At 41.6% G+C, this 27,069-nt stretch overlaps 1 protein-coding gene across 3 annotated transcripts in view; it reads left to right on the top strand.

Annotated features, from left to right (window-relative positions):
* The window catches only part of FOXN3 (forkhead box N3), a 166,295-nt gene that overhangs the window by 73,146 nt on the left and 66,080 nt on the right, over positions 1–27,069 (top strand). For all 3 annotated transcript variants that reach the window (XM_048485180.1, XM_048485179.1, XM_048485178.1), the window contains exon 4: positions 9,499–9,563. In XM_048485180.1, the coding sequence (XP_048341137.1) occupies positions 9,499–9,563 (65 nt within the window). The remainder of the gene's footprint in view (positions 1–9,498; positions 9,564–27,069) is intronic.

Raw genomic sequence — 27,069 nt, 5'->3', positions numbered from 1 at the left:
GTGGTTATTTATAAATAGCATTTGCATTTGACAAATATGGATACATTATATATGAAGCTACCTTATAATGAGTTGGATCATTTATCTGTCCAGATCAGTATCGGTTCTAGCTGGCAACAGCTCTGCAGTTTCAGACTGACAGAGGCTGGTCCAGGTTACATTAAATTGAAGATGCTATGTATTAAACCTGAAACTTGTTATACCAAAATGTTTCTAATGATGGAGTTTAGCTGTCAAGACTTGTATCTGTTTGGCTGATCCAGTGCTCTCTTGTTTGGGAAATGGACCTGACAGTTTTTTGTGAGGCTCACTACTTCCTAAACTTGAATGACCCGGGTCAGCAATATTCACAGAAACATTTGTGTGTGAATTTCGTTCCAAAGTGATGCATTCGGGGTGTGGTGGGAGGCAGGAAGACATCTTGACTGGGTGATTCCCATTCTTTCAGGAGGCAGGAAACAGAATCTTGAATTTCCTGTTTCCTTGGTGTGGATCAGCCCTCTTCAGTCTTTTTCCTGCCTCAGATGGGAGTAGCAGCATTCAGAGTAAGCTCTTCACTTCAAAATCTTACTCAATCTTTAAACGTACCCTGTAGTGTCGAAGGCTTTCATGGCCGGATTCAACTGGTGGTTGTGGGTTTTCCGGGCTGTGTGGCCATGTTCTCCCAGTTACTGATCAGCTATACTCTTTGCCTATTAGTAATTACAGTTTCTCAGTTTAAGCTTGAGCTGTAGTTTTTTCCACTTATTGAACTACTAACGGAATATCCAAACTGAAGAGGGCTGATCCACAATCTTCTTCAAGGAGACATGGTAAGTCTCAAGATTCTGTTTCTCTGGCCTCCTCCTAAAGAAAGAATGGGAATCACTTCCAGCTCAAGATGTCAGTCCCTCTCCTTGACCTCTATAGGAGAAAAGACTCCATTCCAAGTGGTGAGTATCCAGCAGTTCTTTTATATATAGTGCCTTCATTCATTCATTCATTCATTCATTCATTCATTCATTCATTCATTCATTCATTCATTCATTCATTCATTCATTCATTCATTCATTCATTCATTCATTCATTCATTCATTAATTCATTCATTTTATTATTTGGTCTTCTATACCGCCCTATCCCCGGGGGGTTCTGAGCGGTGTACAACATAAAATTCTATCACAGTATAACCAGATAAAGGAGCAAAGCTTAACTACATAGATAAATTACAAATTATACGACTCCATCAATTTTAAAACATAACTACTAAATCCCTTAAAAACAGCAGTTTAATAAAGCAGCCATACTATTGCAAAACAAATGGTCAACACCACCATCTTGATGCCAGTTAATAGGGAGGGAAATTTGCTCTGATGACCCTCTCCACCTCTTGCTATCTTAGCTGACACATAAACCTGCTAAGCAGCAGGGAAACCTTTTTGTACAGTATTGGTTTCTCAGCATGGCAAGGTAAAGGTGCAAGCACCGGGTCATTACTGTCCCATGAGGTGACGTCACATCATGATATTTACTAGGCAGACTGTGACCACAAGGCGGTTAGACATTGCCTTCCCTATTGTCTAAAATTTACCCTCAGTGAGCTGGGTACTCATTTTACCTACTTCAGAGGGATGGAAGGCTAAGTCAACCTTGAGCTGGCTGCCTGAAAACAACTTCCAGTAGGATCGAACTCAGGTCACGAGCAGAGCTTTTGACTGCGCTATTGCCGCTTACCACTCTGTGCCACGAGGCTCAGCATGAGTACAAGCAAAAATCTCCGCATCAGGGCTTAAAAGTATTAGCACTGTCACCTGTCTGCTGTGACTGTAACACATACACTTCAACTTAGATAGCTTTGTGCATGTTTTGTGTGTCTTTTTGAAGTTAAGTTGTGGTAAGTTTTGTCCAGTATGCCATTGAAATAACTCCTCTTCTAGTACAGCTCACCAAGGATTACTGTGTTCTCAAAATATAGATGTAAAGAATTGGGCGCTGTGCCTGAGTACACACACTCTGAATTAGGAGGGTGGGTTTTGGCTTTCTTGGAAAAGGTCTGGTTATTATTGGTAGTGTTAGCTTTCCCCTCTACATTAGATAAAGATTTGGTTTGCATGACTGCAGCCAGTGCAGTATTTACTTTTCTCCGGTTGTCCTGGAGTACTCCACCCCTTTAACTCACAAAGCCTATTGAGATTTTTGCTTCTGAAGTGTACTTTTTTTTTGGTTGTCTTAGAGAAAAAATCCAACAAGTACATGTACTGCTTATGTAATGTAGTGATTACAACTCTCTTTGGGATGTAAAGGTCGAAAACAACAGTGATGATAAGTAGAGCAATATTTGTGCCCCTTAATGTACAGTGTTAGCAAATTTAACCCTTCCTCAGTGCTGCTTGTGTTAATTTAGTTTGCAGTCCTCCCATATTTTGTGTGACTGTTAGCAGCTCTGTTCACAAAATAGCTATTAATATCACACTATCAAGCCCCTTTCATTAACCAGGGAAACCTTTTGTGCTGAACCTCTTTAGACTCTCCTTGAGTTAAATGCATACTTGTCTGAACAGAATAACTCAAATTAAGTCCCAGTGTACACAGAAAGAATCATGATTTGGATAAATGGAGGTTTATTTTGTACAAGGGAATCATGTTATCTAAATATTAGCTTAGTTTGTCACTTAAATGTTGCAAGACTGGTATGTGGATTGTATAATAAGTTCAGGTCAAGCACAAAATAAATGACTCTCCTGTCTCTTTGCTTCTTTCCTCAATGGAATCCCTCTTCCTGAAGTAACTCTTCCCCATTCCACATCACTTAAGTGCAGAGATACATCCCTGTAAGGTATAAAGGAAAACAATATTTTGAGCAAAATGGATCCTTTCTGCAACTCTTCCTTTTAAGGTCTGTAGATCTGAGATAGATTGATAAAGGAGGACAAGAATAATGCCTTTGAAATGTTTTGCAGGTCAGCACAAATGATGCCGCCTTGTACCGAGTCAGACCATTAATCTATCAAAGTCAGTCCTGTCTGCTCTGACTGGCAGCAGCTTTCTGGGATCTATCTCTCTGGTGATCTAATTTGGTTGCTTTGATCTCCTTGGCTCCAAACTCCTTTCACACCAGGAAGTGGGAAGAGGTGGCGAGTCAGCATCCCTTTGCCCAGAGGACTTTGGTCTCTCCTCAAACATTCTTAAATTTATATAGTGCATTCTGTCTTTACAGTCTCAAGTCAGCTAAAAACCCTATGGAAATAAAATGCCTCTGGAAGATTTTTTTAAGAAGTAAAATAAAGGCAACTTTAAAACACAAATCTAAGTCACTTAAAAACAGTGACAGTGAAAAATAGGCTAACCCATTCCTGCTAGCTAGTCCCCACCCACTCCAAACCCCCCTCCCCTGTGACTGCCTTATGCCTTTCTTCTTGAGGATGCTGTTAGTTAATTTGGTCTTTTTTGTTTGGCCGGGCCTGGATGCCTGCTGTCATTCTTAACTTGCCAAAATGTGCATTTCCAACTCTGATCCGGAAACCACCACTGTAACAGTTGCTTTCTTTCTTGATAGTACTCAAAAGCATAAGAAACCTGCTAGATATTTGACTTCCTTATGGGTCCTTTAAAGAAACCTAACCATTTTGTAACAGAATTTGGTGTAATTTTTGTTTAGAGAGTTTTCTCCCTTTTTATCTCACACTGCATGAATGTGTCAACTGGGCTGCAATTCTAAGAACACTTTCCTGAGAGTAAACCCATTAAATAAAATGGGATGGATAGTAGATCTGCTTAGAATTAGCCCCTTAGGCTTAGAGTGACTGGCAAGGGATCAAGCCTGGCTTCTGCCTACTGAAAGGAAAGACATTCCATGGGGTTTCCTAAGGGTATTAGATTTGTAGGGAAGAGATCTTTCAGTGACTGCTACCATGGTGATTGAGCCAGTAGACCTCTGAACACCACTGCTGATAGGTGGTAGCAGCAGAAGAAGAATTTGGCTTTGTATCCTATTCTTCTCAACCATAAGGAGTCTCAAAGCAGCTTACAAATTCCTTCCCTTCCTCTCTCCTCAGCAGATACCTTGTGAGGCAAGTGGAACTGAGACAGTTCTGAGAGAACGATGACTAGTTCAAGGTCACCCACACGTTTCATGGAGAAAAAACTTCTCTCTGTCTCTGTCCACTTTTTCTATCCCATGCATGAACCTCTCTCATGCACTCCCCTGGACTGTCTCTTTTCTGAATGGAAAAGTCTTCCTCATATGGAAGGTGCTCCAACCGGTGAAAAAGATTGCCTGCTGTGTAACAGAGGATGGAGGACTGGATGGACTCCTGTTCTGATGTAGCAGGACTTTTAGCCTCATAGAATCGTAGAGTTGAAAGGGGCCATTCAGGCCATCCACTCCCAAGTCCCACTCAATGCAGGATCAGCCTAAAGCAGTGGTGGTGAACCCATGGCACTCCAGATGTTCATAAACAACAATTCCCATCAACCTCTGCCAATTGGCCATGCTGGCAGGGGCTGATGGGAATTGTAGTCCATGAACATCTGGAGTGCCTTAGGTTAGTCACCATGGGCCTAAAATACCTCTGACAAATTTTCATCCAGCTGTTGCTTGAAGAATGCCAGTGAGGGAGAGCTCACCATCTCACTAGGCAGCCTATTCCACTGCTAGACTCCACTGTTCACTTATTACCATAATTCAGTCTGGTAGTCTGTCACTTGTTAAAAATCTGAACCAGGTCTGCTACATTAGGTTTATCTGATGTGCTTGTCATTTCTTCCTGTTGTACAGGTGGTGAAGTAATGCGTGAAACTGAGTCTCTGCTCCCCAACTGTTTAGGATCCTTACTTTTAACCCACTCTTGCCTTGCGCCCATCTCAAAAGAGGTTGCAAACAAACTTCAAGTCCAAATTCTCCCTGTTCTTTCCCAAAGCCTTCCTGTTTTTCCTGCTGTTCGCTGTCACTGATTTTAAAAACCTGGACAGAAATATAATCCTCAGCTCTTCCTCTTTTGTCATTTTACTCCCTTGTTAAATTCTGAAGTTCTGCATCACTTAACGTCAATGCTTTTCCCTTTTGGATCACCACCTTCTCTCCTCTTTTCCCACCAACAGTCTGCTACTGCTGAAGCACTTGATGTTTGCTTCATCCAACCAATTAAAACCTTGTATTCTTGTAAATTCGAAAAACAACCTTGCCTTGCCATTTATCATCTCCTAATAGCTCCTTAAACGTTCTGCGCTTTATAGTTATGATCTCGTATCATTTACTGAATACCTTCAGTCTCATTATTAAAATGTATTGCTTTTTAAACTCAAAGTTCAGTATCTGGTCATCCAGTTAATGTTTATTGAAGAGAAACAGCCTGCATTTAGTGGCAAACATCAAATTCTGAGTTAGCCTCTTTTGATAAAATAAATCCAAACTTTCTAGGTAGAAAAAAATTCTGATCTAGAACAGCTTCAGTCTTCTTCAAAACACCTCATCAGGGTTTAGCTAAGACGGCGTTCCATCTCCAGTAACTTGACTCAAGGGGAGTCAGATGAATCCTCCGATTCACCATCTCCTGGAGGGGTCACCTTCTGGAGCTCAGTGGGTCATCATAAGTCACTCTCCATTATCTGGAGCTGACAGGCCAGGTCTGAGGTAGCCCCCGTGCTGGGTTCTTCTACTATCACAGAGGACGTGCAGCTGATACCAAATACCAATACCAAACTGGAAGTCCCAATTCCCTGTTTTTGAACGCAGCACAAACACTTTCTGGAACTTTTCAGGCAGGAAAACGCTTCTGAACATAAATGCAGAGCATGTTTCCCTTCTTATTACTTCATAACCAGAGCCACGTGATGAGGATGAAACCAGCAGGAATCCCCAGCCCAAGTTGGAGGTCATGACATTTTGAGGGTTACAGCTGCATGAGAAGAAAAATGTGTTACTCAGCCACATTTTAGATTATTATTTTTTGCCTAAATGCGCACTGGAAAAGGGAACCCTAACTCATTATTAGTTAGTTTAAATTAGGTCTGCACTTCCAGTAGCCTAGATAGTTTTAAACCCAGGGTCTACAGCCTCTTTGGCTCAGATATTCATGGTTCACATAATCCCATCCCAGTCCCCTGCCAGCATGACCAATTGGCCATGCTGGCAGGGACTGATGGGATTTGTAGTCCATGAACATCTGGAGAGCTGCAGGTTGCAGACCCCCGGTTTAAAAGAATAAGCAAACCCTTTAATGTAGATTTTTAAAAGGCAGGCCTGAGCTGCAGATTCATAGAAGGGGAATATGACATGTGAAAGACTAGGGAAGGAAGACAAGAGTCAAGTGTGTTTCTGCCTAGATCTGTAGCAATGACTACAACTTACCTGAATGAAAAGGTCATGAAGCGCAGCCACATTTACTTGTCATACAAAGAAATTAACTTGCATGTCCTTTTAATGTCTGAAGCTGCCAAAACCCGCCCAGAGTTTTCATTCTTGCTGTCATGTTTGCTTTGCTCTTTTGAGTATAAAAATTAGCATGTTGGCATAATAACTGCAGGCATTGGATGGGGTTCAGATTAACAATTTCTAGGAACTCTCTTTGGAGAATTGTCTAAATTGGTAATCAATTCTTTATTTCTTGTCTTCCCTCATTCTGTGTGTGTAGGTAGATGAATGGGCCTGTACTCCATTTGTTGTGTGAGTACAGTTGCATTTAGCAGTCTTAGCTGAAACTTGCAGAACTTGCTGCTAGATTAATGTACCTGGAGCAACTAACTATATTTACAGCTGGTAGACTGGAAGATGTAAAGGAGGGACTATCAGTCTGTGCTTTTCAAATTGGAGGTAATCGGATCATCTTTCTGATGATTATTTGTGCTTCTTTCTGTTTTCTCAGCTGCAATTTATTTTATCTAGCAAAACAGAGCAGAGCAGGAATGTGGCAGATCATAAACCTTGCCTGATTAAACTTTCAGACCTCCTTGTGTCAATGAAAGCAAGAAAAGAGCTACGTTTCTCTGTTGGATCAAATGTCTTTTAGTTACCTGATTTAATACCAGTTGTGTTTATCAAGCCTGAAATTAATCTGAAAGTTTTTGAATGTCAAATGTTGTATCCTAGCAACAGCAGTTGTGATACTGGATGTTGAATTTCCTGATCTGGCACTTTCTCTGACCGCAATGCCTGATGCAATGTCTTCCATGTATAGTGTTGTTGGGGCATCTAGTATGGCTTCTTGGTTTGAACCTCACTTGCTTGTGGAAAATGCCTTTCCTTTTTTTTTAAGTGGTTATTAATGACTTGTAGATTGGTGGGTCAAATAGAACAAGTCACCCTTTGCTGTGCCCAAGGGCATCCTGTACCACAGGGGAGTACAGTGCTGGCAAAGCTGATTATTGTTTGGGAGTGGTGGTAGGGGTGCAGTTTAAATTCCTCCACCTCCCCCTTTGAACTGGGTCTGATGGCTTCAGTGATCTGTTCTGATTGGCAGGACAGGAGCACTTTTGTTCACCGGTTCCTTTTCCTCTGATTACCTCAGCACCATTTCATGTTGATGTAGCTGAACTGGAATGTTGAGAATCTACTCAGATCTCAAGAATGTCCCTAGAATCCCTTTGAACCTGGCCTTAATAGTCCTTTGATGCAGCAAATAAGTGTGGAGTGGAGGAAAATCGGAGCATGAGAAGCAGGGCAGGTTGCTTTTGATACCTTGACAGCATCTTACCTGCATTGGAGCACAGTGATCACTTCTGCATATTTTTGACCAAGCTTAGTGTGACAAACACTAAAGGAAAACCGCTGTGGTTCTAGTACAGTGGTGGCGAACCTATGGCACGGGTGCCAGAGGTGGCACTCAGAGCCCTCTCTGTGGGCACGCGCAAACAAAGTGCCCCCCCTCACACATCTAGGCTAACCTGGGCCGCTGGGCTCAATTATTAGCATTAAACCTAAGACCTAGTTTTGTGGAAGCAGTGTAGGTCACCCTGTTAAGCACTTTTAATCCCCACTGATTTTCATGCGAAGAACTAAAGCACGATCCTTTACCTGGGAGTAAGCTCGGATGCTGGCAATGGGGCTTGCTTCTGAGTAAACCCTCCTAGGGTCGTGATTCACCCATTGGAAGAGTTACATAGTTGCTTCAAAGCAAAGCCACCGACTACTACCAAGCTTACTTCTGAGTAACGCATGCCTTGGAGCCACCCGTTTTTTTCTAAACTAAAACCTCAGTATTCAGGTTAAATTGCCATGTTGGCACTTTGCAATAAATAAGTGGGTTTTGGGTTGCAATTTGAGCACGGTCTCGAAAAGGTTCACCATCACTGTTCTAGTGTGATGTTCAAAATCCAGCCAGTGTTTTGTTTGGTTGTTGCTTTGTAAAGTATTGTAGAAGAGATTGGAAACTGCAGATGGATTTCTGCATATGACTTCAACTGACAGTACTTAAACCTTCTGCAATGTCAGATGGAACTAAGGCTAACAGCACGAGGGACAGTAAGTCTTTTTATTGTGTGTGGGGGTGGGTCAGAGTGTGGGGTTTACATAGAAATGCAACAGGCTGGGGTGGGGGTGGGGGGCTAATGGGAGTCATTGCTATGCTCTTGGGCACTGGTCCATGTTGTACATTGTCATTGTCCTCAGTCAAAAACCTAATGCCATCGTCACTGCTTTGAACACAGTATGCCGGAAACAGTTATTTAAAATGAACCCAATGTGTGTTGCCCAAACACATTCCACGGAGGCAAAAATAAATTTGGATATATGAAATGTCATGTTTAACTCCGAATGCAAGAGACAAAAGATGTATAGGTTGGCATGGAGGCCTGGACCCAGTTCATACAGGTGGTCAGGAAAGAGCTCGCACTTTCCTTGGCAATTGTGTTTGTGTGAATTGGCTCCTTCTTCCCACAACTTGCCTCCACAATGCAGGACTTAATGGAGGTGCAGGTGGTCTGGTCTGTATGCAGCAAGGGGCGCGTGAATATTTCCTTAATCGTCTGTAGAATCTGTCTTCTAGAGTATTTTCCCTAGAAAAGCCTGCCTTTCAACTGAAGAACCCTTTCTCTACAGTAGAGGTGTAGTAAAATGGCTTTTGATTCAGAGCCAGTTTATGGGGGCAACTGGTATTTTCCTAGGCTTACTTTTTTTTAATGGAGAAATTGGGGGAGAGTCTGCTTTGCAGAAGATCCTTGCAAATGCAGTCCAGTATATTTGTGGCAAAGCATACGTTTGTGAGGGGGGAACATGTATTCTGGGTTCTAGTTTTCCTCCCTTAAATATGTGTGGGTGGATATCAGACTGTATTTCTTTGTGAATAGAGTGTAACTGTGAAATAATTCTGTTCAATGAAGTGGCAGGACCTACTCCTGCAGGTTGTTATCGTTTATATTTTATATCCCTGGCTGAGAAAGGCAGCCTAGAAATACTTTATTAAAATAAACTAATGAAAATGCCAAATGGATGACACTCTTTGAAAAAGACTTGAATAGCATGGTGACTGGTAAACCACTAAATGTAAATGGGATTTTCTTTACACTTTTTTTGTTGTCACCCTTAGCACATCAGGTCCTCCCATATGGCCCAGAAGCACCTTCTTCAAACGAAATGGCTCCCTTCTGCAAGGTAGGTCACAGATTCTGTTGTCTCTCCCTCTGTGTATTTTCCCCATTAATTGCTTTGACAATTGCTTTTACTTTTGGTGGCTTTCCGGAAAGGAGCTGAATCTGTCTTCTCTTCCCTTTTCCCTGTGCCCATAATAGATTTTATGAGCTCAACACATTTATCATAAAAAGGTTATATATACTGCAGAGGTGAGTTTTCCTCCTGGGGAGCACATTATTGATTTTTGTTTCCTCCCATTTATAGCCAAGTTTATGCAGGATAACATGTTCTAGTTAACTTTCAATTGATGTTGATGAAGAAAATAGCTTTGCTTTCAATGGATGTTGATGAAGAAAATAGCTTTGCTTTCAATGGATGTTGATGAAGAAAATAGCTTTATTTTGCTACTTTACCTCCTGTGGGAGCTGTGTGTCAGTTCTGTATTATTGAAAATGAAGGTGGTTGATTATTTTTAAAAAATTCTTTAGGTTTGTTATATTCTTGGATTTTCCTTCTTTTGGTATTGGTGGAGAAATTATGGAGTTTCGGGTATATTTTCAGGATATCCCCCCCCCCCCCCCCGGTGTGGATATCTTATAGGAATATTGGGGTTTTTTGCCTTCTGAGAATAATCTTGAATGGTGGATTATGAATATGTAACTTGGATCAGATGTAACTTGAAGGAGTTTTTAATCTCTCCGTCACATAACATTCCAGACTCCAAACCTTTTGAATGTTGAATATCAGTTTTGAATCTAGATCAGCCTTTTTGGGTATAGTTATCAGTTGTGCCTCCAGAATTTATTAGGTAAAATTTGAATGCACAGACCAACAGGAGGTCTGTCCGTCGGTTATTCTTTGAAGGATGTACTTGTAACACACATAACTGTTTTTAAGCGTTAGCCAACTTTGGCTGTTACCTCTGGCCAATGCAGACTGTTTGCATTGATTTCAGGAAAGGACGTGGAGCTAAATAGATGGATACGGTTGCCTTTTTGTGCTGCTTAGAGATCACAGTTTTTTAAACTTGTGTGCACTGTGCTACAGCTTTAGTTTTCACACTTCTCTAAACAGACAATGATGCATAAATGTATTGTAACAAAGTGACATACCTACAGAATATTGAAGAATGTCCATGTTTTGGGAAAGTCCTGTAGCTTAGCATCAGTAGCCAAGATGTCAGGGTCTCAATTGAGATTTCCCTTGGGGCTGTCCCCAGTATTTCCAGCATCTGCATATAATGTGGGAGAGATATGTAGCAAATTGCAGCTGAGAGCAGGACTCAGTGTCATCTTCCTGCCCATCAGTTTAGAGCACAGTCTTATGTCCCTACGTTTAGTAGTGAGGCAGGTGTTTGCTGGAGAGATAATCTCTTACATTGCTGCAGTTAAGTATACAGTTAGGTAAGTGAAAACACTGCGGCCTGGCTACAAGGGGATCAGAAAAGTTCGAGAAAGTAAGATAGAAACAAATGTAAGGAGGTATGAATGCAGGCAAATACATTTATATGTACACCAAGTCTGATTGCAGCTGGATAGGTTTTGGCGGATCCGTAAGAGTTGGGAGGCTGTCGCCAAAACTTGAGAGCCTTGAACTTAAAAACAGTTTTCTAGCTATGATTCTCGTGTAGGCTATTCTTGTGTAATCTTTGCACTTTTTTTAGTGTAGAATTCTAGCAGCCTCAGTAAAGTGGGTTCAAAGAAGGCTTCTGCCCTCTTATCAGAACAGCTACCTGTACCTGAGTTACATTATCTGTGCAGTGATAAGGCCCTAGAAGCCTGTTGTGTTGCTGGATCTGAGTAAGGTTCTTGTTGGCAACTTGACTGTGGTCTCCCTGCTTCCATCTGCTGAGACCAGAGAAGTGCAAGGTAGTAGCTAGTAAAGAAAAGGAAAGAACTCTCTCCCATTCCTTCATTTATATAAGACTTTGCAGAATACCTTTTCATTCAATATGGTCCACTGGTATTCTTTAGGGGTGACCCAGAATGACAGAGGCATGGTAATAAAAAGAGGAATACAGATGTGGAAAGAGAAAAAAAAAGTAAAGTCTTATAAATGGACTCTGTTAGGAATGCCAGTATGAATGGTATCAATAACCTTCTATTAGATCAGCTATGAATGTCTGCAGAATAGCAAAAATGGAAATGTATGGCGTTTACAATTATCGATCAAAGGAAGTTATTGCCTGAAGATGAGGTTAGCACCTGTTATCATCTTTGTAAAGCCACTATTCAAAGCTCAGTGCACTTTCCTTTATACAGTAATGAAAAAAGGGTAATTTAAAAGAGAAACCCTGAGTGGTATCTTCCTCATTAACGCTTTTGCCGGGCAGTCCTGTTGTTTTAAGATTGCCATTTGGAGAGATATCATCTTGTCATGTTTTGGCAGGGTTTGCTAGACTTTGGAGAAAAGTGAGATGCATTAAGTGGGCATTATTTTTTAGTACAACTTGAAATTAAATTAATGTGAGTGAGCCATACAAGATACAGAACAGGCATACTGCTTGTCAAATAGGCTTTTGGCCTAAATTGGTAGAACACAGCTTTAGGGGAAGAAGGTAGTGGATCAGACAGGGGCGTAACGAGGCAGCCCTGGACAAACTGTAGCCCAGGGCAAAACTTGAGTTGGATGCGCCCCCCCCCCCCATGCGTGGCCACCACGACCAAATTTTTTTTTGCACCAGGACATTGGTGCCTACAGGGGGTGAGGTTTTTAGACATATCAGCACCAAAATTTCAGCATATCATCAGGAAACTGTCCTTATGCTACTCCCCAAGTTTGGTGAGGTTTGGTTCAAGGAGTCCAAAGTTATGGACTCCCAAAGGGGGTGTCCCATCCCCCATTGTTTCCCATGGGAGTTAATAGGAGATGGGGGCTGCAGTTTTGAGGGTCCATAACATTGGCCCCCCTGAACCAAACTGCACCAAACCTGTGGGGTATCATCAGGGCAGTCTCCTGATGAGACCCTGAAAGTTTTGAGACTGTGCCTTCAGAAATGCCCCACCCCCAAGCCTGCAACCCCCATGGACAGCAATACAGAAAACTCAATGCAGAACAAAGATTCTTGGGCAAATTTCTGGGATGTTCCTGCAGGGGGTGCATTTTTTGATGTATCAGCACCAAAATTTCAGGGTATCATCTGGAAACTGTCACTTCATGGTGTTATTTTCTAAAGTTTGGGTTAAAGCAGTTTGGTTTAGGGGTCCCAAAGGTCTAGTGGGCCCTCAGCAAGGGGGTAAATTCCCATCCCGCCACACTTCCCCTTTGCTAAGGAGATGGGGCTACCCTTTTGAGTGGTCCATAACTCTTTGGAAACTCCTGAATTGCGCAAACTGCACCAAAACCTTGGGGGTGCCATCATGATTGTGCCCCAGATGATACCCTTGAAAGTTTGGCAGCTGAATGCTTGTCCAAGAAATCGCCCCTCCCTATGCAAGAACATCCTGTAGAATTTGCCAAGAATCTTTCTTTGTTCTGCATTACCGAGTTTTCTGCATTGCTGTCAATGGGGGTTAGGCTGTAGGGACAGCATTTTGAAGGCACAGTCCTCAACTTTCAGAGTCTTTTTTTATCAGGGAGACTGCTCCTATCGATTCTCTAAGTTTGGTGCAGTTTGGTTCAGAGGGGCCAAAGTTATGGACCCTCAAAACTGTAGCCCCCATCTCCTTCTATTAGGCTCCCACTGTTCAATGGGGGATAGGGCATCACCTTTGGGGAGTCCATAACTTTGGGACTTTCCTGGAAACCAAATCTCTTCACCAAAACCTGGGGGGTGCATAAGGGCAGTCTCCTGATGATACGCTGAATTTTTGGTGCCGCTAGCCTAAAAACTGCGCCCCCTGCAGGCCAAACATGGAAAACCACTAAAAATACCCAAAAACGAACCCAGCATTTTGATGCCCCCCACAAGGTGATGCCCTGGGCAGCTGCTCACCTTGCCCAATGGGCATTACGCCAGTGGGATCAGATGGGGTTACCCAGGACTATCTCGATTTTGTCAGATATTAGAAGCTAAGCACAGTCAGCTCTGGCTAGTACTTGGGTAGGAAATCACAAAGGAAATCCAGGGTCACTACCATCAAAAGTGCACGGCAATGGCCAAACAACTCTCTACTGTATAATCTGCTTCTGCTTACAGAGTGCCGTAGAGAGATCCAATCCTATGAAACTTGGACAACACTTTCCACTTCCAATTTTGGTTAGTGCTGTCTGTTGTTTCTGATAGTGTAGTTAAGATTTGGATAAAATCAAATATAGGAGAAACTTAAAAAAAACACCGTGGCTTTCTATGCGTGAGATGCTGTATGAGAAAAACATGAATATGGAGAACACAGAACATATGATCTATAGAACATCTCAGACAATTGAATGTGTATAACTGGGCAGCTGAAGGATTTCAAAGCGAGCAATGAAGGCATTATTATTGCACAAAGATGCTTTTAAAGGCCTAAGAATTTCCCTTGTGTGCACTTATATCTTTGTTTTAAAATATCACGTTTTGAATTTTAAAGTGTTCTACTATTTATCCAGTGACCCTAAAAACAGCTATACAGGTAAGGAAATTTATCTGAAATGATGGGCTTTGCAAGTCTGCTGTGCAGCTAAAAATTCTCTTTAGATGGAACAAATGACTACTTCTGTTGATTTAGTTTTGGGTAGTGACAATTAAAGGCAGCACAGTTTGAGTAGGCAGCACAGTATATAGTGTAAAACAGCAATGAAATAATGCTTTCTCTTGATTACAGCAACAGCTATCAGTGTGAATGTAGATGTTGGAGGAGTTTAGTTTATCAGAATTTGGCAGCTGCTGGATATTTTTTCCCTTTGCGCTCTAGTTGGTTACATCCATAAATTTTGTCCAGCTCCTTTCCCTCCAACCTCCATCTTAAAATGTCTTTCTAGAAGCAAATCTTTTTTCCTTTTGGCTATATTTCTACTTAGGTTTTCAAATGCAAGTATGGATATTTTAATGTGGTGTTGTGTAAACATGGCCAAGGAATAATACTCTTGAAATATCCAGTGTACCATCTTTAATCCTCATAATACTTAGTGTCCTTGAGATACTGTGGGCAGTTACATTTTTTCTGGTAACACAGATGCACCCCCGTATAGAAAATTATATTTATTCCCTATGCATATCACTGTGTCACAAGGATTCATGTCTGGTTGAATTGCTGCCAGTTGTTACTTCCATGTTACATATACATAGGCATGTCATGTGGTTTGGTAAACAGGCATAGAGCATTACTAACACTAGCATGGTATGTAGAAAGTTATTATTTGTGAAATACTGACCCTTAGTAAGACAGAAACCATGACTTAATAAGAGAATAACTTTACTCAAACAACCAGGAACAAGAGCAAGAGAAAAGCGAAAACTGTAGTTCAAGTATTTTTCTCATATTTCTTTATACCCTTCCTTAAAGAAGTTCAGGGTGCACATGTGTGAGTTTAGTTCATTTTTATTTTTATAATAGCCCAATAAGGTTGGTTAGACTGAGAGAGAGGGTCAGAGAGAGAGAGATTGGCAATTGCTGTATGAAAATATGCTGACAAGAGGTCCAAGGTATGGGGATGGTCACTCTTCAAGGTAAGGATGATTCACTGGAGAGGATGCAGCTGACGGGACAGAAGAATGGAGGGCCACAATATATATGCGCAAAAATTTGAACAGTGCAATCGGGGCCAGTAGCTGCAGTGCAGCTGGGATGGCACAGCCACACCGCCTCCTAAGAAGCTTGCTGAGTGGCAGCCAGAAAGCAAGAAGAAGAAGAAGAGGAGGAGGAGGAGGAGGAGGAGGAGGAGGAGGAGGAGTTTGGATTTATATCCCCCATTTCTCTCCTGCAGGAGACTCAAAGGGGCTGACAATCTACTTGCCCTTCCCCCCTCACAACAAACACCCTGTGAGGTAGGTGGTGCTGAGAGAGCTCAGAAGAACTGCGACTAGCCCAAGGTCACCCAGCTGGTGTGTGTGGGAGTGCACAGGCTAATCTGAATTCCCCAGATAAGCCTCCACAGCTCAGGCCGCAGAGCTGGGAATCAAACCCGGTTCCTCCAGATTAGATACACGAGCTCTTAACCTCCTACGCCACTGCTGCTCTTTCCCAACCTCTGTGAAATTCCCCCATGTAGCACAATGGACTTCACTTAGCTTTTTGTCAGCGCAAGTATGTGCCAGCCAATGAGGGTAGTCCCGGCCCAGAAGGGCTCAGGAAGCCGACTAAAGATGATTCCGCTCTCGGGATCACCTCCTTTGGCACCAACACCTCCTGAGCTGGAGGAGCACTGGCACTGTGGCTGCTTTGGTGCCCAGGCTGGCATTAATGCCTCCAAGCTAGTGCCTCCAAGCTAGTGTAACCATATGCCAATTTAGGGGCCTCCAAGCTAGTGTAATCATATGCCAACTTAGGGGCATTTACACCAGTACCAGGATCACACTGCCTAAGCAGTTTCACCCCCTTCCCCTTTGGATTACGCTGAAAATCTTAACTTGACTTAAAAAAAAAAGTTGTCCATGTTTATGTTTTTTAAATATTTTGTTATTTTTATCATATGTTTTGCCACCTTGATCAGACCTCTGAAGAGTCTGTAGAATAAATAAAATCAGCACAGTGTAAATGCGTTGTACCCATGTTGCTTCAGATAGTTTGTTTGGACATTTTCTTAGACCTGGGTACATTTACAGGATAATACAGCTAGTTTGAGTTCAAGGCCAAACATCTTAACTAATTTCAAAGTAGAGACCGCATTGTGTTTGTGTATCACATTATTTTTTTCCCCTGAAATGACTCAGGGCAAAGTTTACTGTCTTCGTTTACTTTGCCTTGACAACCGGTGGGAGTGGTCCAGTACTTCAGGGCAGTTCAGGGTACATAACACATAGATTAGGTAGGAGTGTGTTTGTGCTGTAGTCTGCCTGAAGCCAGAGCTCCTGTGTGAACAGTTGAGCAAAAACACTTGCTTTGCAGATCTGCACAGTGCAAAATAGCTTTGCTGATTACAACATTGTTCTCAGCAAGTCCTTGCACGGCCACTTAGATTTAGTAATCTTAAAGGGACAGGCGAAAGCAAATGAAACAATTGCCTACATCATGGGAAATGTGGCATAATGATGCAAACAGAACTCAAAAATATTATCTTTAATGGTATCTCACTGGGCCAGGAGGTCTAAAAGAAAAGGTTTCAACAGGTATGGTAGTTGAAATTGTATTTAAGAAGGCATTTCAGTTGTGTTGTGCTTCTGTTTAAAAGGGTGAGAGGTATACAACATCTGCCCTTTTACTTCCACCGCAGACTATTGATAACTACCAAAAGTTGACTGGAAATGTTTTTTGTTCAACTGCTCTGTCTTTTTCATTTTTCTGTTGGTGGTTTTGACACTGAAAAAATGGTTCAAGTACATGCAGCACACATTTGCAATTCTTTGCTTTTCTCAAGGTCTTAATGGAACTGTTTGTATGCAGTTTACAATTTAAGCCATTGTTAACTTGGGGAAGTTTTTTCCCCTGAAAACAAAAGTCCTCTTGCAAAACTTCACCCGTTCACAGGAATTCTTTAAATGACCAGGTTTTTGTAAGCTGCACTCTGCCCATAATTAGAGAGGACACCTGACATTTAGAGCAGGAGTAAGCAAAGTTTTGGACCAGGTGCCAGGAAAAAAATGTAGTGTCTTGTCTGTGAAGATGTTGGTATGCTGGGTAAGGGAGAAACAAGAGTTATAATTAGCCAGACACACCTGGAGCAAGCCAAGACCCAGTGCTTCCAGTATCTCAGGGATTCACCTTGGACTCTGGTGGTAGCTGTACAGGGTTTGAGAGGTACTGAAGGTCATAAACCATGCTTGATGCCTTCTCCAGAACCACCGACTGTATAAGTACTGTTAGGACCTGGATTTGGGTGGGTCTGCCCCTTGTTGCCAAACTTAATGGTCTGGTGTGCCGGGCATTCCCTGTGACCTAGAGTAATAAAACTAGGACAGTGGAGCTGCTTCAGTGCAATGACAAAATGTTTAGTTACCAGGTCATTATCACGACTCCTCGTATACAGCTTCCCCCCCCATCCCTTTTAACAGAAATAAAGGTTCCTTTCTGTAGTTTGCCTGGCTAGCCTGTAGTGGCTGCGTATACAGCAAAGGATTAAGGAAAGGAAGAAGAAACTGCTCCAAAATGATAAACACTGGCCACAAGTTATGCGTTAAAAGGTTAAGGTTTGAATTAACTATGGTAAACGAAAACCCAAGTAGATCATAGCTTCCCCCCTCCTCCAAAATAGTTGGTGATGGGTTGTTTTGGGGTTGATGGCGGTATTGGATTTTGTCTGCTGCTCTGTGCTAGAACAATTGGCAAAACTTAATGCTTTCTAGTTGTGCAGTCAGTTCATAACCGTACCAAATCCCTCAGAGCCTCTTGGCAAGGTAACCCTGAAGTAAACAGGTGTCTCTGTGTGCTTCCTCAGCTACTTCTGATGACACCGCCAGTTGCAGGAGGAGAACTATGTAAACAAAACAAAATATTGAAAGCCTCACAGATATGAAAGATACATGGAACTTCAAAATCAACTTGGATTGAGAAGAGAAAGTGGTTTCTGGTCCTATTAGCCAGTCATGTCTACAGAATTCTGGGAAATTGGACTTATAAGAACACTGGTCTGAAGAGAAATTCAGATTGATAGCCGTGTCGGTCTTAAGCAGCAGAAGACAGTTTGATCCATTGGCACATTTAAGACCAACACAGTTTTGTTCTTGATATGTATGCCTACAAACTTCTTCAGATGCCAGATCAGATACCAAACTTTGATCTGAAGAAGTTACAGTCCTCTGTGTGCCTTTTGTGCTTTTTGAATACACTTCGAAAAAGGATAAGAAAAGGATAAAAGCAAGTGTATTTGATACTTTTTGAGGTACGCTGTGGGCATATGCAATGTGGTGACTAACTTTGTATCATGCGAAACGGCCTTTAGTCACAGGGCTTATGTGTATTATACAAGGAGAAGATCCTGAGCCACTGCCCTTTCAGAATATCTGGGTATATCAGTTATGGTGATGGTACTGGCGTTTCCTTTCTTGGAAGACCTATGAGGATTAAATGTGACAGCTTCAAACCTGAAAAGACATAACGCCTTTGATCCTTGATCTTTGCACTAGCACTGGCAGCTGCGTAGCATCATGGATTGTGACATCTTCACAAGGCTTCAGTGAATAGGTCCGCCCTAAACCTGTTTTGGCCATTACAGTTAGTTGCAGGGCTGGGTTATGAGTGCCTTCTGTTTGCTTTGCTAAAGAGAAGTTCCATAAACAGCTTATAAAAGCTTCACTTTTTAGATGAAGGCATAGAAAAATTGTACTCCTGTACTCCTGTTTGAAACCTCAGGCCAGAGTGTAGATTTCTGTCCCTTGCACTTCTCCCATCCCCGTAAGCCAAATAGATGCTACTGCCAGGCTCATGTTGGGAGTTTGCAGGTGTCTGCCACAACTCAGTTATAAAAGGGTTAACTGTTTGTACAAACAAGTTAAGCAAGGACGCCGCTGCTTTTCGGTGACCTGATCGCTGATTAGCTATTGGTCCGCAGATAGCCGCTTGCTAACCTTCAGAAGTGAGTGACATACATCTTGAAGCTATAAAGTTAACTCCGTTTCTTTGTTTGAGCAGACACGACACCACCACGAGCTCGAGACAGCAGATAGGTAGCAAGATGTAATCAAACGTCCAGTAATGTACCGTATATACTTGCATATTAAGTCAAAATTTTCAGCACATTTTTTGTACTGAAAAAGCCCCCCCTTGACTTATATGCGAGTCAGGTGTATTTTAAAAATATTTTAGGGTTTTTTACTTTGTCGGTCACCAGGGGCTCACTTTTTAGGCTAGCTGCACCAAAATTTCAGGATATCATCAGGTGACACTCCTGATGATACCAGCCAGGTTTGGAGAAGTTGGTTCAGGGGGTCCAAAGTTATGGATCCCCAAAGGGGGTCCTCCCATCCCCCATTGTTTCCAATGGAAGCTACTAGTAGATGGGGCTACCCTTTTGAGGGTCCATAACTTTGGACCCCCTGAACCAAACTTCACGAAACCTGGGTGGTATCATCAGGAGGGTCTACTAAAGATACTCTGAAATGTTGGTACTGCTAACATAAACAAATTTTCCCCAGATTCTCCCTTTAAATCACCCCCCCCCCAGCCTTCTGAGTGGATTTAAAGGGAGAATCAGGGCTTACAGAGCTAATTTACTGTTTTTCTTTGAAATAAATATTCAAAAACATTTAACCTACTGATGCCTCAATTAATGTAATTTTATTGGTATCTATTTCTATTTTTGAAATTTACCAGTAGCTGCTGCATTTCCCACTCTCGACTTATACACAAGTCAATAAGTTTTCCCAGTTTTTTGTGGTAAACAGGGTGCCATTTCTTATACATTAGCACGGGTAGATGTGTAACAGGAAAGAAAGTATTTCATATTTTATCTCCATGTAACCCTCCCTTTATAGTTAGTAAACTCATATATAAAAAGCAACTGAGAATTTGTCTCTTCTGTTCTACACAGCTTACTCTCTCTCTCTCTCTCTCTCTCTCTCTCTCTCTCTCTCTCTCTCTCTTTCTCTCTCTCTCTCTCAACAGCTTGAAAGATAAGTTAGCAGAAACAACGGAATAGTTTAGTTACGGTTATAGGAAAAGAAAGTGGTGTGCTGTTTTCCATGTAAAGATTGCAGGCTGTTCAAGGATGCTGCATAAATAGTGTCTAAATGTCCATAGTGATTATTATGTTTAGAAAACATCAATTTGCAGTCAGTGAACTTTTCCCATATTTTACCCGTTCACAAGACTAGAACTGTCAAAACAATCAGCACAAGTTGGATGCACAGATTTCTTTCATTCAGCAGAGGGTACCCTGGAGTAATTCCTACCTATTAATAGGGGCTACTTTTAGATAGCCTGAACTGTAGAAAGGTGAGTTTGCGCTGCATCAGAGAAATAAGGATAAACGAAATTATAGACCATTTAAAGGATCCTGTCTGTCAGAAATAAGGAGCATATATGCACCTGTTGGATTTTCATTTCTTTGTCTTTTAATTTTAATAATTTTGATAAGTGTCTGTTAACTTGTCCAGGCAAAAAATAGTCAAGCGTTTTTCGCTTCATTTAAACTTGTGTATGTATCTGCAAGTTAAAATGCTTGGAAGGCAACCTTTTTGAGAAGCGTACACCTAATTCTGCACATGTACACCTTTCACACTTGAGAGGGTATGTATTTTGGACTTAAATACAAACGGTAAAGTAAGCCTTTAATTTAAAACATTGATTCATTGACCAGACTACTTACCATTGTAATGTTCCCATTTTCTTTTCTGTAGTTTTACAAATGTAAGTTGTGAATAATGCCTGTCATCTGAAACCATCAACAGATCCTCAGTTTGCTTCTCTTCAGTGCACTCTTGTAAAAGTATTAAAGTGTTAAAAGTATTACTATAATAAAAGCTGTAATAGTGCAGTCCTGAGTGGTGGGGTGTGTGTGTGAAAGGACGCTGGATGTGGCATGACCCTGGCATTAACAAAAATGCCACTCAATACAGTGTGTCTGGCATCTACGCTAGTGCAGGGACACTTGTGCTAGTGCCAGGGAGCCGTGAGGCTATGCAGCATGCAGGTGCCAACACTGTTTCAGTGCCAGTTCTCCTCCAGTGATTGGGGCATTCCTAGAGGCGGAGTCGACTTTAGTTGGCTTCCTGATCCATTTCACTCCAAGTACACCCCGTTTTGCTGGTGTGGACTTAGGCTAGCAATAAGGGTGGTGCAGCCCGTTGACAGCTTTTCAGAGTTATCAGAAGAGGTTGCCTGTGTGTGTCTCCACAAACCTCTGTGGAAGCAGCAAGTCTGTGCCATGCCCAGTCGCCACGCATCTACCTCCCACTTCCCCCGTGGCTTGGACTCTAAATCTCCGTGTTAATATTAGAATGTCAAGTCCATAATCCCTTCCCATGTTTATGAAATTTCCACCAATCGAGACATGCCACACTGACCATTTAACTCAACTTCCTTCCGTTCTGACAGGAGCATCACACCAAGGGCTCAAGCAAGGCTCTCTTCCAGTCATTTGAAAAAATAAATTAATTGGAGGTTTTGACCTGAACTTGGTCTTTGCATGTAAACGATGTACACTGTCACTGAGGATGGGTCTCTTGTTCTACAGTTGGGCATTGTAGTCAGCATCAGTAAAACTATCTTGTTTTGGCACCACTGGTAGGCAATGTTAAACAGCTGAGGGTTTCTACTAATGTGGAGAAATAGCTTGTGTCAAGGTAAGCTGCCCCTCAGTCATGAGACTGAAATAGCTCAGACAAGGTTCAGTTCAGTCTGTGGATGATGATTATAGTGTTTTGTTACAGTGGTTTCCATGGGCCCCCGATCATAAGCCAGCCTGGGTGTGCTATGAAAACGCTGTCCCTCCCTCCCCACCCTCCTCTTCTCTGCTGAAAGAACTTGCCACTTAAACAGCTCCTGACTTGTGTAGCAGTTTGTGATTAGCAGTTTGTGATTAGAGCTTCAAGACAGAAATTTCAGAAATGTGGCAAGTAAAATTACCCAAACCTAAGTGAAGGGATTTATTTGATACCATGACAACACCCAGCGGTTTGTGATGTTTACCTCCTCGCTTTCATCATCTCATGCAACATCCAAACACCAGAGGAACTTCTGTTTTGCTGCTTCAGAAATTGGAGTGTGGAAGCTTCTGGGTCAGTTGATAGCACAAGGAAGGGAATATAGATCTGCACCTTTCTTCATTTTTGCCCTCAGCACTTTCTATTCAAAAACATTATCTGTGCCTCAGGGTAGTATCCCCTTTCTCCAAGCAATTATGTATTCAGTTTGTGACTGTGTTTCCAGTGTGTGGGTCCTAACCGGGGCACTGTTGCCAAGTGGCATGCTCTGAAACATATCTGCACTCCATATTTACTTTTGGTATTAAAGTTGTTTTAATTGTTAATTTAAAGAAGCCCTGTGGCACAGAGCGGTAAGCCACAGTACTGCAGCCAACTCTCGGTTCACACAGGAGTTCAATCCAACGGAAGTCGCTTTTTGGGTAGCCAGCTCAAAACTGACTTAGCCTTCCAGTCTTCCAAGGTCAATAAAATGAGAACCCACCTGGCTGAAAATACAGGTGATTGGGAAAGGCAATGGCAAACAACCTGGTAAACAAAGACTGCCTAATAAATTTAATGATTTGACGTCACCACATGGGTCAGTAATGACTCGGTGCTTGCACAGGGTGCTTGCACAGTGGCAAGTTTACCTTTTTAAAGAAGCCTGGAGCTACATATCCTGGTGGTGCTGGTGACTCTGGAGGATCCCCTGACCTCCTCACAGTTCCATTTGGACTGAGAATCATTATGCTAGTTTAATTCTGTGGTTCAGATGATGTTTGTAAAGCTAGTCTGGGTGGTTAAAGCCCCTCAGAGAAACTGGTTAGCACTTGGATGCAATACTTGGCTTACATGTTCACTGATGTCAGAAGAGCCACAGCTGACAAAATATGATATGGGGTGTAGAGGGGGAAGACAGGCGCTATATATGGGGGGGGGGGGGGCTTTCTTGCATCTGTTGTGAAGAGGTTATTTGCATGTTAGAATTTGCTCGCCAAAGAACTGGCTACAAGCTTTCAGTTTAAGATTACGGTAGTTGTTTATGGTGCAACCTCTGTAATTTATCTCATGGTTGTAAACGTCACTGTTATAGAAGGCAAAAATCTAGATTGCTGTAGTTTTCTTTTTCTTTATGAAACTTTACTTCTTTTTGACTCTCCACATGTAAAACTAAATGTGTAGCAATCCAAAGCTAGGAGGAAAGGCTGCTGAGAGAGTGTGAAAGAATTAAGTAACTCAGAAGAGAGTGCGTGCCAACAGTGGGATATCAACCACACTGGAATGTACACATTTGCTGTGGTCTGGTCTTTTATGAATTCTTCTTTGGAGCCTATAATTGCCTTCCTGTTGCTTTAAATATATTCCGGACAAATTTGGGGGCTTTTATGTGGGGTTTTTGTGTGTGTGTGAGCCCAAAGATCGGAATGGTATCACTTTTAAGCTTCTTTTGCAATGAATAAAACTTGTTAGGAATGGAAACCTGAGTTTCTTATTAATAGCCAATGGAACTCAAAAGAAAATCCAGACTTTGTGTACTCAAAAGACTAAGAGTTGGAAATTGAGATAGCTTATTCCTCCTCCCTTCCTCCTCTCTTCACCATGCAATTCCAAAATTAATTATGCTTGCATTAATCACAAGCCATAGTTTGTTGCTTTAGCTAAATCACAAACTGTGGTTTGTTTGTTTTTCTCCAGGGTTGATGGATTTTCTGGAAAAATTTCCAGTTCACATTTATGTAAGGAAATAAGGAATACACAGTGTACAATCCTGAACCATGTGCAAGCACTGGAGTTACTCCATGCTTCATAGTCCATATTTAAACCCACCTAACAACACTGATTTGCAGCCCTGCAGCCCCGAAACTATAGATAAAAAAGATGGTATTTATACGTGCAGGGCAGAAATTTTTCCATGGAAACATACAGCATCAGAAAATTTTCTGGAACATTCTGCCCTAGGTCACCAGTTTTCTCCAAACAATGGCTTATCACAAATACTAAAGTGACTAATTTCCAAATTGCCTGCAAGTAGAATTGTCAACTTTGGCTTGGGGAATTACAGGACATTGAGAGTGATGTCTGGTAAGGGCAAGTTTTGGGGAGAGGAAAGAACTCACTGGAGGTGTGATAATCATAAAGTGCCCTGTGAAGCTGCCATTTCCTTTAGGGGAGCTGGTCTGCAGTTAAGTTGTAATCACAGGTAAACTTCAGGACTCACCTTTAGGTTGGAAACGCTACATGTAGGAGTGTGAGGCCAAGAGGCAAGTGATAGCGTTTGAGGATTTGCTAGGCTTGCTCCTATCAGAACAATACCTTGATTTGTATGTGAATGCAACCAAGTTTCATCTTGCAAACTGAGAGATTGGCTACATGACCTCTTAATTACGAATTACAAGATTATTTCTGTTTACAACTCACAATTATGCAGGAAGATTTTGCTGCACTACTACATCTGTGCATTTTTAAATAATGTAATTATTTGAAGAAAGGTGTCTCGGTAGGGTTTCTAACATTCTTAGGCTAGAGGCATTTTGGATAGCAGAGGCCAGGAATCAGCATTCCCAATTGTTGGTCTTTTAAACAAAATATAGTAGACCCAGAAATAAACATTCAAGAAAACCTTTGATAAAAGGCACAATTAAATGCCCAGCTTGTAGGGACTGATAATTTCCAACTCCAAAGTATATTATTTGGAAACATAGTTATATACAAAACAGCGTTAAATAATGGCCATCCCATTTTTGTGTCTGACTCTGGAACATTAAACCCTCTCTCATGCAAAGTTTCATAAGCGCGGTAATGAACAGCAAGCTGCAGGAAAGAATCTACTGGATTTGCTATTTTGTTTTTCGAGTGGGAACAAGCTTTATAAATTGTGCCTTGTATATTATGTAACAATTGGGATTTAGGATTAAGGTGACGTCAACTGCTTGATCCTTATCTAATAAACTGATCATTAAATACAGTCTCACAATTAACTTTTGAGCTGGACATGAAGAGTAGCTTGGAAACCTTTTTAATTTAATTGCAGCATCTGTCGCAGGAGTCCCACCACGTGCTGGTGAAGTGCGATTTTGGCTGTTTGAGTGTATTACCATGAAGATCAGTGACAAAGGTTGCGAAAAAAAAAATGATTTACCAGTAAGAGAGGATATACTTCGCCACTCTTTTTTTTAACTTTCCTATCTCTTCTTGCCATCCTCATCTTTTCATAATAAGTGGACGGCTAGTGAATTGGTTGCTGATTAAAGCTATAGTGCATATGTCAGAGTGCCCTGTCTGTGGAACAGCAGGGAGGAATGAAATAAAGCAAGTATTTGGGTTTGGGGTGTGCTGAAAATAGCACAAATTAATCTTTCTGTGCTGATTAGACAAGGTTAGTATTAGTAGCAAGTGGCATCAGGATCTCTTACCCCCCCCCCCCCCCCCCAAAGGCTGGATTACGAACATTGCCAGTTGGTAAATGTAAAACTGATACAGTATGTATTTCTGTTATGTGTCTGTAACCCATGCTGTTGCAGCATGCTGTTACATCTAAAAACTTAACTAAGGGTGGAACGACTTATTGTATCCCACATACTTGCCACACAACCATGTGACTGTTTTGCCTTGGCTCTTTCTAGTGCTGCAATTGGACAGCTTGGTGGTATGCATGCAGGGAGGTTTACGGTTTGCAATTTCTTTGCAGGGAATTCCATGCTGAAACTGTTGCTTTGAAGAGTTGTTTTGATTTTAGATTTATCTTCTTTGTGATCAAAATATGGATTTAGTATGGCATTGTTCTGCTCTGTTGTTGATGCTTGGTTGATGCCAGTGTATATGTTGAGAGAGGCTTTCCCTTATTATTACTATTGACATAAAGCACATGTGTTTGAAGTAGTTCTTCTAGGATTATTGAGGAACAGAAAAAAATTGGCTTGCCAAGCAAAGAAAACAACCAGGGACAGGAACATGCGTATTGGTACAGTGTTCAAGGGATCACTTGTTTACATGGTTTTTGTAGCTGTTTTATTTTGGGTATGCACAAAAGATCTTATATAATGTTTTGGAACTTTTGTAAAATACACATAAGACTTGTTCTCATTTATAATATCACAAGTGGAGAATTTATAACGACTCACAGTGAGAGAATTTCATGCCTTTTTTCTCTTGGGTGTTTTTTTTTTTTGCCTGCCTGGTAGTGCTTTAGGGTCTTCCCTTTTCGACTCTACCACCCTACCACCTCTTTCTGCATCATCTCTATCCATTCATTCATTGGTCCGCTTTTTCTGTTTCCCCATCTTCAGTGTTCTCTTTCTTCAGCATTGTTGGTTGGAAGCTAGGGTGAGCAATACTTAAAATGGCCACTGAGATCTCACAGTGTGGTCTCACAAGATCTCAGTGGCATAATTTTATTAAAGAAGCAGATGTTGCTTCTGTGATTTGGGGTTTTTTTCTAAACCCCAATTAATTTTTTAAACCTCTCCTATTTTTCTGCAAGCATAGGCAATTCCCCCAAGCTCATAGGAGAATCCCCAAGCCTGTTCCTGAACTCATTGTGGGAATTTTTTATCCACACTCTGTAGCCTACTTCAGAATTAGTTGAGACATTCATTTTCCATGAAAATATATGCACGGTGAAAAGTTCTCATGTAACTTGATGAAGTGTGGGTTGATACAACATAAATATTAAAAGATAGTAAATAAGAGTTTTCTTTCTTAGCTTTATCCATGGGAATAACTGGTAGCCTCAACTGAAAAATTACTCACAGAGCACCAGGGCATTTGATGGAGCAATGAGTTTATTTTGGCCTGTTTCACAAGATATGTGAAGGGGACAGAAAACAGGTTTCTGAAATGGACTGGGTTGCAAGTTCCACCTAACATTAGGGCCAAGTGTATGGATTC

This window comes from Sphaerodactylus townsendi, linkage group LG02, assembly GCF_021028975.2.
Source record: "Sphaerodactylus townsendi isolate TG3544 linkage group LG02, MPM_Stown_v2.3, whole genome shotgun sequence".
Classification (NCBI taxonomy): domain Eukaryota; kingdom Metazoa; phylum Chordata; class Lepidosauria; order Squamata; family Sphaerodactylidae; genus Sphaerodactylus; species Sphaerodactylus townsendi.
This window is presented reverse-complemented; position numbering and strand designations above follow the sequence as displayed.